The following is a 13,414-nucleotide window of genomic DNA, read 5'->3' as shown; positions in this document are numbered from 1 at the left end:
TCAAGCTTGCTGTAATCCCGGGTTTACAGACTGACCTTCCTGAGAGCCCCCAAAGTGCCACAGAAATGAGTCCCTCATAAGACAGGCTTCAAAGACGCACTTATTATCTAGGTCGTGTTTATAGGGTGCTCTGTCACTTAGCATTCCTGGAGACCTTTGTGAAACCGAGTGTTTACAGACACAGAATTAATGTCTTAAAATTTCATTCAGTTCTCAGCCCCCTTTCCTAAAGACTGTGCTTGGGGCTGAAATTTGCCAGGCTTCTAGTGCTGTAGGTCAGCGGATCAAACTTTGCCGCTGAAAGATGAAATCCTGGCTCCACTAAAGGTGATGACAAGCTGCCTGCTGACTTCAGTGCACCCAAGGTTTCACCCAGAAATTATATTCAATGTTAATTTTTTTGAAGATTTTCTTTTTAATTACTCTAATGCAAAGAAACACACGCTGCCCTAAAAGACTACTTTGTATATAGTTAGCTGTAGCATTTCTGAATACTGTAAAAGTAAAGTTGGGGTTTAAAGGCATAATTCTCTAAAGGGATCCCCTCCATGCCTCATCCACTCTGGCAAGCTTTGCTGACGCTCTCCTCTCTCAAACACAACATGGAGATTCACTGGATGCTGCAGAATTGCTCTAGATTTATGCCGCTGTAGCTGAAAGGAAGATCAAACTGAGTATTCAATTACTTATGCACTCAAAGATATTTCTTCCCCAAGACGAAGCTCCTAAATCTGTTATTATTGCCATTCCCTCTTCTATTACTATTAGCATGCTGCTGCTTTCAGGTCTACGGAGGTGTCAGCACCATTTACTGGAAACAACAACTGAAAGATGAGAACATGACAGGGAAATGTTTAGAATTATTAATAATTCGCAAGAACACAGGAGGTAACAGATCTTCCTTTATTCTAGAAGAGTCTGTAATCATTACACAGGGATTCTTCCTAAGACTTTTTTTTCAAGGTTTGTTTCTTTCATAGTTTTGGGTTTTTTTAACCCCAGTGATTTAAAAACTGAGTCAAGTGAAGAACAACAGCTACCACACCATGGGACAGACCCCAGAGAGGAAAACTGCTCTTGCAGCAATAAACATAAGTTTTATGAAAACGCCAGGAAAGGTGGGACAGGCAGGACCCCCCTGCCAGCAGTGAGTTCTTAGCCCAAAGTCTCTGCAAAGGTAAATGCAATGCTGAAAAGGAAAAGTCATCTTGCTTCACAGCATCTTGTATTATCCTGCTTACATGGACACCCTCCTGTGACACCTTACATGTGATATCTGGGAAAGTGAGGTGCTTGCTCACGTGGCTGTCCCTTGTAATAATAGCTCTGCAGCAATAAGATTTCATAAAAGCCTGTATTTAAGGATGGGAAGATCAGTGATGAAAACCACAAGTTTTATACTGTAATGGCTTCTTCCCCCATCAAGATCACCAACAGCAGTTCTCTTGCTGTGCTCTCCGCTGTATCTTCACCCAGGTGTTGAGGACCCTAGCTCAGGGAATGTGGGAAACAAAAAGCCAGAAATCTCAACCAGTCTGAGACATCTCTCATGTTTGGTGCTCAGTTTTAGACATGCAATTTTCAGAGGGCCTGAACAGCCACCCTGAGGAAACAAGCCCTCCAGCAGCCCCACGCAGCCTGAATCTCCCTTCAGTCTCTCGCTCAGACTCCATTAGACCTTCTCAGCTCCTGACATGAAACCACCAGAGCCCAACAGCAGTCAGAGGACACACATTCATTGTTTCAAGGGGAAATAGGTGCTCAGTAGGGTTCACGCTGGAAGTGAACCTTTCTGTCCATCTGCAGCAGAGACCGTAGCCCAAAGAGCCCAACGAAGCTTCCTCACTGTCCGGCCGATCAACTCCAGCCAGACCTGAAAAGGCTCTTTCTGCAAGCAGGGGAGCAACTCATTTGTCACGCCTCTCTGGTCATATACATCCTGAACACCAAGCGTGCCAGTCAGCCCCGGTGGGTTAGCAACATCCGTACCTGCCCGCGGGGAATGGGCTGAGATCAGCTCCTGCCTCAGTGGCAGCAGGAGCCTTCAGTCTCCCTTGACAAGGGCTGGATTTGAATCAGTAAGTAAAAAGTCACTTGTTCCCATGCCAGCTTTCCAAGGCACACAGTCATCTTGGGAGTCACATGCTCAATAACACTAGGCATGAGCTGTCAGAAAAGGCGCAGGTTGTCCACAGAGTCACAGGCATTGCTCAGGGCACTGACAGAGCGATGTGTATCGCTGTCCCGAGAGCCAGGTGAGCCTTACAGAAATTTTCTCCTTTCACCTTAATCCATCCCATACTGGATGACAAAACAGCTCTTTTTTTATTGCCATACAAAACCAGTTCTTAAAGTACGAGATGAGTGTGCGTGACTTCTGTACACTGGGTGTACCCTGACGTTTGTAGTGTGTGACTCAGGAAGCCTCCAAAGCACTCCGTCCTGAAAGCAAGGGGGTACCGAGAAGATCCCTCCATCTATGACTTGTTTGTAATAGTCTTTCCCAAAGTCTGTGTCACTGACCTTGTTTGAAAAAGAATACAGGCTTAGGCAGAGGTGAGTCTGTGTGGCTATTCTTGTGCTGTTAATTTTATGTTTCACCCTTGCAAAACAAGCAAAGAAGAAGCAAGAGTCTGCTAAGAGCCCAGCAACAACCTCTAGCAGCTGCACTTCACAGGCATCAGCAACCTAAGAACAAGATGGTCCTCTACTAACCATTAACAGCAAGATACACACCAGCCACTCAGATCAAAGTGGCAGACTGATACCCAGCATCAGTATCTGAGGCAAACATCCCTCTGAGAATATTCACTCAGTGATTTCATTATGAGGACAAGTGATACCTTCCCACAATCTTTGCACAACAGCAACTTTTGCAGCCGAGGTGTGAGTACTCCGTGAACATTTTAACTTGAAGCAATCCGTGGACACATTTGTCCTTTCAGAAAGATTCTGCAGAGTGAAATCTAAAACATCATCCCTTAATAAATTACTTGCAGCAAGATTTTAGCAATAGAATTAGGGAATATTTAAAAACATATTTACATGCTATCTCAAGATTTACATGCATGTAAGCCATGGCTGTTCATCAGCAAAACTTCAGGTTTCAAGTTTCCAGCATCTTCTCTACAATCATGAGTGCAAGAAATAAAATTTTGTTTCAAAAAGAAAGCCAAGAATATCAACAGAACAAAAGATGCAATACTACACATGCTGAAATAACTGTCCAAGACTCAAATAATTCCACCGTGGCCAAGCCTCCACCCACAAATAGCAAGATTTCTGATGAAATAACAAGAACTGGTAACACCAAAAATGTTGTCAATAAAACACTCAGTAACACTGGTTTTCTCTGTTTTGCCAACGTACATCATCAGAAAACAGAGCACTAAACTTGCAGTTAGAGCTTTCCAAGAACTTTCTCGAAGAAATATATTGTCCCCTCCTCTCTTGGTGTAGAGATCCAACCTCCTCTTTTCCAAAGAAAGATAAGGTCTTGCTTCACTTACCTCCTCCGTAGGTGGTAGCACACATGATGGATGTTATCCAGGCAATCTGGCTGTAGGAGACGCTGTAAACAGCCTGGAGCTCTTTAAAGTAGATTGTGAAAGCTTTAGGAAAGGTATATGCAAACCCAACTGAGATGGAGGCTCCGAACACCACTGCCCACCCCCATCCACCGTCAGGGGGTACATAGCCCAGGTCTGAAGGGACTGGAGGAGACATGGTCAATCCAGATTTCAGAGCAAAAACCACTTCCCGGTGCCCTGCAGAGCAAAGGATATGCGTGTGTTACAGAATATGCAAATCGTGTAATCAGGCATCATTTTAAAATGTAGTAAAATAACGTAGAGGTGCAGAGGATCACCCACCCTTGAAGCCTTGATCTGTTGCTGGCTATTAGCAGTTTTGTTGTTCAATTCTAACACAACCAAAATCACCCTTCCCTCTCCAATAACCCTGTCCTGCCCTTCCACCTGTATTTTAAATACACACCCTCAAAATACTCCCACGGCTTCCGTGTTCAGGGATGGACCTCATTCGGAACTGAAGTTAATGCCTCCATTTTCTCTTCCACATCCAGCCGGTAGCTCGCAGTCTCGCCTTGGGAGATGACTTCTGTAGGTTGCCCTTGTCACAGTTGCTCAGCCTGTCCCTCTGGAGCAAAGCAGATGCCACAGTTGTATTGGTTTTAGGGTAAACGCTTCATTGTGTATTTTTCAGATGTGGGTGGAAAACCTTATGATTTCAGGTTACCCCTGCTTAAAAGAATAATTCCCATTTCGTGAGCAGCAGGCGATCTGCCCCACAGTGTGTCCAGCTCCCCTGTTCTGCAGGGGGACGAGGCTCTCCTGGCCACTCGCTTCCCTCAAGCCAAGAGGTAAACTGCAAGCAACTGCTTGCAAAGTGGCTGAAGTTTCTCTCTACTTAGGGGCAGCAATTCCACTCGTGCCTGGTGCCTGCCAGGTTAGCAGATTATGCTCAGGAGCAAAACAGATCAAAGAGGGCATTCACTCATTTGCATTCTTCCCATTTTCCCTGCCCATTAAAATAAAATGAGGGTAAAAAGAAAAAAAAAAAAGTAAAACCTACGTGCCTCTTGGTTATTAATCCACAACCCTCCTGTCAACGTCAAGGCATTAGACCAGAGGGAAGAGGAGTAGGTCCCACAGCGAAGGGTGCCGGTGCACTTGCATCTTTGTGGATAAAAGGGGGTTTATTGCCTTTATATACTGCAAGTGAAGCTGAGAGGAAAGGGCATCATCAGAGCTAATGGGAAGGAGCAGGCATGGATATCAGCTGGACACATTTTGCTGAACGTTAGAGGCAGTAGTCAGCTAGCTGGAGAGAGAGGGACCTTTGCTTATCTTGCAAAAACAGAAAAAGAAACACCTTAGGAAAAGTACAGTGTAATTTGCATCTATTTAAGAGTCCATTGTCTCTTCAGAGATGTAGTTTGGATTCAAACAGCAAGTAGGAGGACACTACTGGAACCATATGGGAAAAAAAGAGATTTTAAGCTGGTGATGTGCCTACAGATATACTCCTGAATTCATGCTTTCGTCTACTTTTACAGCTGTTCAGTGGTAACACCAATACGGGGCATTTACACTACAGGCTTCAAGCTCGCCCTATGTCCCGACAACTGTTGCACGTGCAGTAAACAGAGACACATCATCTCCTCTCCAACCTCAGCAGCGTGCTGGGGCACCCCAGATTGTGAACTGAACATACAGTGTTAAGACAAGAAGCTGAAAGACAGTTCAAGAACCCTGTAAAAATGTCACAAGATCTGGTTCATAAACTCTCAAACTGCTGTAAGCATTTCTTCCCTGCTCCTCTCATGAAGATGTCCCAAAGCCTCCCACTTCTCGTTGCTAGTAACATACCATCTAACTCAAGTTTATCCACTTCTATTTTATAATTATTTTCTGCTGATGGTGTTACACAGCTCAAAGGCTTTCTCCTCGTCCTTGGTGTTATGCCCTGATGGTTTTACTGAGAGTAATCATATCCCTTTTAGCCTTTACTTCACCTAGGTGAAGCAGCTGTATTTCCCCCCTCTCCTTAACAGAGACTGTGGGAACAAAGAACCTCCCTTCCTCTAGTTACCCATGTCCACACTGCTTATCATTTTAGTGGCAACTAAAGGTTGTGGAAGGGAAAACAGCCCCAACCAAGGAGAACACCACATTGATTTTGGAAGGAATTTCCAGATACATCAGGAAATACAGGGATGAGCTTAGGAATCCCTTTGCAAAACAGTCTTTATCAGACCTCCATTGAAAGTTTTCACTCTCCCCCTCAAAAGACAACTGTTGCTTTTTTTCTATTGTAACCTTTCTTCACTGTCTTTTTTGCTAATGACTGTTCAGCTCCATTTACATTTTATATAAGGAAATTTATGTAAGCCGGTGCTCCATGTTGCAAAGGCATCACTGCTAGCTCTGGAGGCCCTCAAAGGGTGGTTACACTGGTTACGCTGGAGAAGTATCACCACATGTCAGTCTCGTTCTTACCCTCATCCCTTAGCATCTACTACCAGCCACTGTGGGCGAGGACTTGTGGTCAGATCCAGTCTAACAGCACGTAGATATCGCACTGCACATGCAGCTGCAAGCTTTGCTCCACTGAGACCCACGTGAGGATTCATGGCCATTTACAGCCCAGGATCTTCACTGGAAGATGAGAGGAAGGTGTGATGGAAGAAGTCTTTTTGCCTAATCGGCCTTTAAATCAAAGCCATTTTATTCCATTGCTTGTCTGGGATTATCACAGGTATGTGGGCACAGACAAGTTCAAGTAGGCATGACTACTGCTCACGTTTTGAGGTGGCCACATGCGTGCAAGTCTGGGACAGGAGCTATGCTCTGGCTAGCATATCTACCTGGTGTGCATGGAAATGGGCAGGTAGAGAAACCCCTGTCAGTCTGTGCCCTCACTCAAAAGCACTCTTTAAAAGGGCCAAGAGCTGCTGCACTCTTCGCTTAGTTGCTCTGAGGGCCACCTGGCAAATGCACACGTAAGAACTACTGAACTCCTAACATAAAGGAAAACCCCTATGGCCTTAGACCTCTGTCCAAAGCAGATGAGCAAAACCCGATTACAACTGGAGGAAACATTAGTCCAAAATGCTAATATTTAATAAATCCAGTCTTTAAGAACTCTGAGTTCTACCTGGATAACATCCAGGGTGGCAAGTTGTTGGGTGAGCGTAGTGAGGATACGTTTCCTTATGTAACATTATATCTGGTATTCACAATCTACCAAAGTTTAGGATATGCAAAAATTCTCAGGCCCCTCAAATTAAAATTTTTTCCAGCAGTCCTTTATAAAGGTTGAGCCTGAACTTTAAATATATTTTCAGGGATTAACAAGAAAGGTTATTTTTTACTACCACCAATTTGTAAAACTCTGACTAATTGTACACCACCTTTAGAAGTCTGACATTATGAATATATTTGTTCATTTAATTTCATTTTCTGTTTAATGGGAGATTTATTAAGAAGACATTAGCATAAAATCAGATTATGGTATCAGCTTCGTTGTCCAGCTTTTCTATATCAAGGCTAATTCTTACACAATACAGAAAACCAAAAAGAGGAACTGAAGTTAAATGAAAATATAATGTACACTAAAAAAATAAAAATCACATCAGTTGACTCTTACTTCCCTGACTGTAAAACAAGGCTTCCAGAGGCTGACGTGGGAGAACCAAACTTTAGGGATTATTTTAAGAGAATTTAATAGCCTGAGCAATGAACCGACAGTAATGTGATACATTCCCATTTCCCCCTCATTTCTCCTGTGGCACGCCCATGGTTTGTGGGGACATCAGCCCTAAGGAGGGCCCAGGACCATTCTCTCATGGGCATTACCCCTTTCATTAGCACCCTCTTAGCCATGTCTTTATCATCTTAAAGTTTCTCTGCACCAGCCCCTCACCTCCTACAGGTTTGTTCTTAATTTCCATATGGCACCATAGCAGCTGCTTCTCCTATATCCACTTCAAGGAAATCTTTTATGTTTTGATTTTCCTTTTTAACAACTGTTCTCTAAATTGTTTTATGTCCTCTGGGAAGTCTTTGTTTTCTTATGTCAATGACCATTTACCTCAAGATCATGCTTGCCTTTTCCTCTCAATATTATTCAGGCCATGCCACACCACTGAAGTAGAATTATAGACCTATAATTTTCCAGGTCATATTTAAATGAATGGAGACATCACATTGCATTTGTTGCTCTCCAGTTGCATTGTTCATGGAATTTCATTTGTCAGCTCTTTGAGATCACCCCATCTCACCCCATCCTTGACAGGTTTTATCTTTGCTTTACCCAGAGAGTGTTGAAACCCCCACTTCTTTATTCCTCTTTTATTGTAGCAGATGAAAATCCTGAGAGTTCCACTCTGTAAGCCAAATCAGCTGGGGGCTATTCTTGGACTATACAATTATTCTCTACAATATTTGTTTTAGTTGATTGGGGTTTTTTTGTTGTTAAATGAGAGCACCATGACAAATCAAAACTAAGTCTAATGAATTTTCACCTGTTGATCCAGGGACTCCCTGATGTCGAGTTGCCCTCAACCCAAGCAAGCCACCACACACCAGACATACAGACTCACTAACCGTCATTCAGTGGGACTGCTCTCTCTTCGGCAGAGGTGGGCACCATTCGGGCTCCCCTCCCCGTGGCACTCCAGTTGCTGGCTCCCCTGGCAGAGACCTGCTCAGCTTTTAAGGCCGTTGGCTGAACTCTTCCACTCCAGGTGCAGTTGAGATCAAAGGTTGAGATCAGAGGCTGTATCCTCAGATGCAAGACCTTTCTGTAGCTTGAAACACCCTCTGCCACCCGACCCCTCAAGCTACATCCAAAGGCAACCACATCCCACATTAACTAACCTTTCATGAACAGGGGTGGCCCTTCGCCCACCAGGGACAAATTCAGGGCAAACTCCCCATTTGCAGTGCTCAGAATGCTGGCCTCTCTCAGATCTCTGTGGATGTTAATAAATTATCTGTCAGATATCCCTTTTCCTTCCTCCCTCTCTTCCCTGTACATATTAACTTATTCTTTCTTCATGACACGTTTCTGCAGGCTCTGCTCCCTCTCCTCCGGGGGAGCTCACATACCCAGAGCCTCTATCTTTGCCCATCCTGCTATAGCAATTTTAACCTTCTGGCTGAAATTCTCTTGCATGGCCTCTGGGTCACATAAAATCCTGCATCAGACTTATTTTGATCACTCAAGAACAAATGAAGCAATTCACAGGTCACAGCAACACTTATCAAGAGGTAAATTTCACCCTGGAGTGAGGGGAGAGGGTACAGAAAGCTCCTGAATTTCTTGCCAGTAACTGAGCAGTTGCCTTGGACTAGCGAGCGAGCAATACCCACAACATGAGTCCGCCCTTTGCAGAGGTTTATATAACCCAATTTCAGTAGGAATGTTTCCACAAGACTTATGTTGCAAATCCCCATTTGGGGGATTTAAAACATTCCCCTGCCGTGTTTATAATCCAGACGCTGCCACGCACTACTTAAGCACAAGAAAAAACAGGAAAAAGGCTGACTGTAGGTGGGCCAGGGTAATGTGCTCATCCAATCTGAGTAGAAAACTCAGCAGAAAGGTAAACAGAGACAAAGAGAAAAATGATTCATCCAAGCTAACTTTGCAAGTCAGCATCTACTGTAGCCCATATTTCCTGCCTTGTAGCCACAGGCAGTCATCCACATTATTTTGTATTGCCCCAGCAAAACTATCTTCCTTGGAAGGACACGACGAATGCATAAAACCATGCACAAGCTCCCAGTTTAAGAAAGGCTGCTACCAGTGCTATCACAGCCAGCTCAGATGTTCTTCTCACAAACACAGGACACACAATGTACACCTCCCATTTGAAAGGATTTTCTACCAGCCAATAGTAACAGCATACTAAAAAAGTGTCCAATGGTCAAAAGACAGCAAGGTAAATTCTTGTGAGAAATCCATTGAGGGCTATTAAATACAAAGATGTCACCTCTGGCACTGCAGATGGAAAAATGCTGGAGACTGAGGAGTATTGACAGCTAGCTCCCTTCTTGTCTCCCCAGGTATCCATCATTAATTCACTGTCAGGGAGAGAACATCAATTGGACATACCTTGGTCTGATCGATCTTATGGTCCAGCTCTTTCTACCTCACTGATCATGGCTTCTACCAGCTATTCTTTCTAAAAATGTTTTACAACTAGAAATATAACAAGCATATCTGGTGTTTTTCTATCTTCTAAAAGGAATAAATCCTTAAACACAGTTATAGGTGCCATAAGAATTCATTACAGATTGTTCAAGATGCATGTGGTCCTCTGTGCTCTGTCCCATAGGAGGTCATCAGAAGCTGCCTATTGAAGAGGCTGCAATCACACCAGGCCCAGAGTTCACAGGAGTAATTTCTTTCAACACTACACCTTTAGGAATAATGTTATTGTAAGAACTTAATGGCATTGCAAAAGGTGAAATTCCTTTAGACTTTTAGAATTAAGTAGATTCTACACTGCTGGTCTTTTTGTTCCCAAAATGTGCTTTCTCCCTTGCTTGAAGACACTTGATAGTTCCCTTGGCTCTGAGCCATTTTAGACTGGTGCTTTACCAAATCAAAACATGAATTTGCTTTCCTTAAATTATAGTGTCCCTCCTTCCACCTCTGTGTTAATAGCAATTGCCTAAATTATAAAGGTTTTCTGCTGATAGTTGTTGAGCTGTGACTATTTGTATGCACTTCAGACGCAACAGCAACTCGAATTATTGAGACTGCTTTTCAAAATCACTTTGGAAAACCTTGGTCACCTCCGTCGGTGGTTGAGATGGACAAAAGAAGCAGAAACTCTCCTTTGCTATTTCATTGGCCTATGAAAAATTCAAATTTGAATGATTAATCAGATGTTTCTTTCTTCTTAACGCTTGCTTTCCATATACCAGTTTTGATGTAAAATGTGATACCTCTTATTTAAGAAAAACAAAATGCAAACTTGCAGAGTAGATACAATTTAAGTACTTCATTTATTGGCTGTGGGAGGAGGTTAATTTGATGTTCACCAAATATTCCTGTCCCTGAACTTTTTAGAATATTTGAAGAAATCTGTTACTGACGGAATATGAACAGAATCAAACTGGAAGGGTATAAAGTAATTCAAAATTTATCTGAAAATATTTTTCTGCAGCTGATGTATCACATACCTTCTTGACTTCAAATTAATTAATCTAATGAAATTTAGAATCAAGTTTACAGACAATCTAAAACTATATATGTATCATCAAAAAAAAAAGAGAGAATCAAAAGTTAGCACAAACCGAGCGTATGGTTCATACTTCTCACATTTAGACTGGACGTTGCCAGCTTTCTGTGACAGGAAGAGCTGCAGAACAGAGGTCTCATGAAGGTCTAAGGAGACACAAGGACACAGAGAGCATTCCTTTAAATGGACTTATTTGGTACTATTTTGGTTGATGTTTCACAGGTATGTTATCATTGCTAGTACTCAGTGACACTTAAAAGATGTAAATAAGCACATACTGACTTCTAACAGGTCAGACTCCAGGCGGTAAGACAGTAACTGAGGCTGTCAGGGCACACAGCCTCCTGCCCCACTAATCTGTTGTGGTTGTGGGTCAGGCTATGTCCTGGTCCACAGCCACAGAAAGTGGTAGGACGTAGGAGAAACCTGTGCCCCACTTCAATAAAACTGGATGCAGCAGCGGTCCTTCCACACCAGGAAGGCCTCACCATTGCTCAGGTACTATAAAGAGCAGGACATCATGCTTTATCTATTTCACTTTTGTTCCTCTTCAGGCAGATCTATGCCTTCTTTACTCAAAGCTTATGACATGCAGGAAGCTGCCTAGCCCTTCAAAAACAGTCAAAGCCAGCCAGATGTTCTCCAAGCAGGGATTTGTAGCATTTTTTCCATGAGGAAACACAGTATTTAGGGTTTTGTACACATGCTTTAACACTCTCACTATCTGCTACCATGCACACCTCAACTTCTGAGATGGTGTCTGGTTTAAATTACATTTTGTGGAATGCCAAAGCTTTCAAAGATGTAAAAAGTTTGTACAGGTTTTGTGTGCAATTAGGTGGCTAAAAAGGAAAGATCCCACTGTCATCTCACTGGAAAGCTGACAAACACAACCTTTGTTATGCTTCAGAAAATCCCCTGTGGAGAGATACATTAGAAATGTTAGTTTTGCTCTTGAAATAACTTGTTAAACTGTAGCTTGATCATGTAAGCTTAGCTAAAGTTAATAAATACCTGCCTCTTACAGTGGATATTTGCATTATTATTATTTGACTAAAGTACAGAAACATGTAAATCAGCAGCAATTAGGTCCCCCCAGCACACAGGACCTTAACTAGATGATAAGAAAGTGGGGAGATTCAAGCTTTGTTGGTCTACCTCTTCCCCCTTCAAGAGGCAGAGAGGAGAGTACATGTGGCAAAGAGATAAGGAGAAAGCAAAGGCTGGGTGGTTATTTCTCCACCTATTGATTGCACATGAGCGCCCAGCTGTGAGATACTCCCCTGCACGTAGCATATGCGAGTGTACTTCTTCATAGCTTTGGGACAGTGAAGAACCAGAGTATGGATTCATGAAAGCGGACTGCCATGGAACAAACCTGGTGGATTATTTCATTTAAGTAACGCTGCTTTGTTTTGGTGTGTGTATGTATGTGTTCCGTTCCTCCGGCAAATGCTTCCAAAATAACATGTCTTCCTTCCCAAAGGATGTCTGAAAGGAAAAATAACACATCCAGAAAAGAAATCCACCCGCCCAGGATAGAAAGTCTCTCAAGTGCCCATCTATTTCTCTCTTCAAAAATACATCAGAATTTACTTTAGCATCCAAAGAAGGAAAACTCTCTTTGACACTTAGAGGGTATAATCATTTGCAAAACTGCAGCAAAACTGCTCCCTTAGTTAGCTGTTAGCCCTCCTTGTACCTGAATAAGTTAACTTGACCATGCGAAGTTATCTCATCCGTTGCTGTGCGTTATTTCACATTATAATGCGTGCCAAGCGTTAAGAGGATTTCACAAGAGCTACTAGGAAGTTTGGGGCACTGGGGGCCAATTCATTTATCTCTTTTTTGCCAAGAGAGCAAAAGCAAAAGAGAAATTATAGAATCAAAGAACATGGTCGAGCTACTCCTGCCCCAGTTTTGGCTCTGGTCCCTCTCCCTGGCCATTACAAACCCAGAGTGCCTTCCAGATATGACTTCGATGACTTAGCTGAAAGTTTGAAGACTTCTCCATAAACAGCTTATAAAACCAGATAACAGCTACTACTTAACTCATAGATACACTGATACCTTTTTGCAGGAGCCATGAGCACTGCAGCGAAGCATGAGAACCATTCAGATGTACCTGAAGAGTGAGGTGCTCACTGAGGCTTCTGCTACCACTGCTCTGCTCAGTTTCTTTTCCCCTTTGGTTAAAAAAAAGAAACAAAACAGTTAGCTGGTAATTCCAGTTAGCTTCTGGAGCTTCAGCTTTGTCCAAACTGTGGACCCTGAGTTAATTTGATTTGTCTTCAGGAAGCCAATGCAATTTGGTTATCTTTTTCTTCCAGTCTCTTGTTATTTTGCTTTGATATTACTTTTTCCCTTGGGGATCACAGAGTGATGTGTCTTTTTTTGTTCTTGTCAGCTTCAGCTCTTTCTTGATTTCTTTAAGTGTCAACAGTTCATTACACACCAGCATGTTGCAAAACTATCACACGGCACTAGGGGATTCTTGCCTTATGAGTTCTTAGAGTTTTGGACAGAGCAAAGGTGCTCCAGATAAAGGAGACAGCAAAGAGGGAGACTCAGGTTAGGATGCTTTTACCATTCAAGTATTTGGTAACTACAACTGCAGCTCCATACTAGGGATGGACA

The 13,414-nt window shown here is 42.9% G+C and overlaps 1 protein-coding gene across 1 annotated transcript in view; it reads right to left on the bottom strand.

Moving 5' to 3' along the window:
• LOC137667935 (monocarboxylate transporter 2-like) overlaps window positions 1-3,726 on the bottom strand; it is a 35,160-nt gene extending 31,434 nt beyond the window's left edge. The window contains exon 1 of the mRNA XM_068409189.1: window positions 3,510-3,726. Coding sequence (XP_068265290.1) covers window positions 3,510-3,726 — 217 coding nt within the window. The remainder of the gene's footprint in view (window positions 1-3,509) is intronic.
• Window positions 3,727-13,414: the final 9,688 nt, after the last annotated feature.

The sequence above is a fragment of the Nyctibius grandis genome, chromosome 10 (assembly GCF_013368605.1).
Source record: "Nyctibius grandis isolate bNycGra1 chromosome 10, bNycGra1.pri, whole genome shotgun sequence".
Lineage (NCBI taxonomy): Eukaryota > Metazoa > Chordata > Aves > Nyctibiiformes > Nyctibiidae > Nyctibius > Nyctibius grandis.
This window is presented reverse-complemented; position numbering and strand designations above follow the sequence as displayed.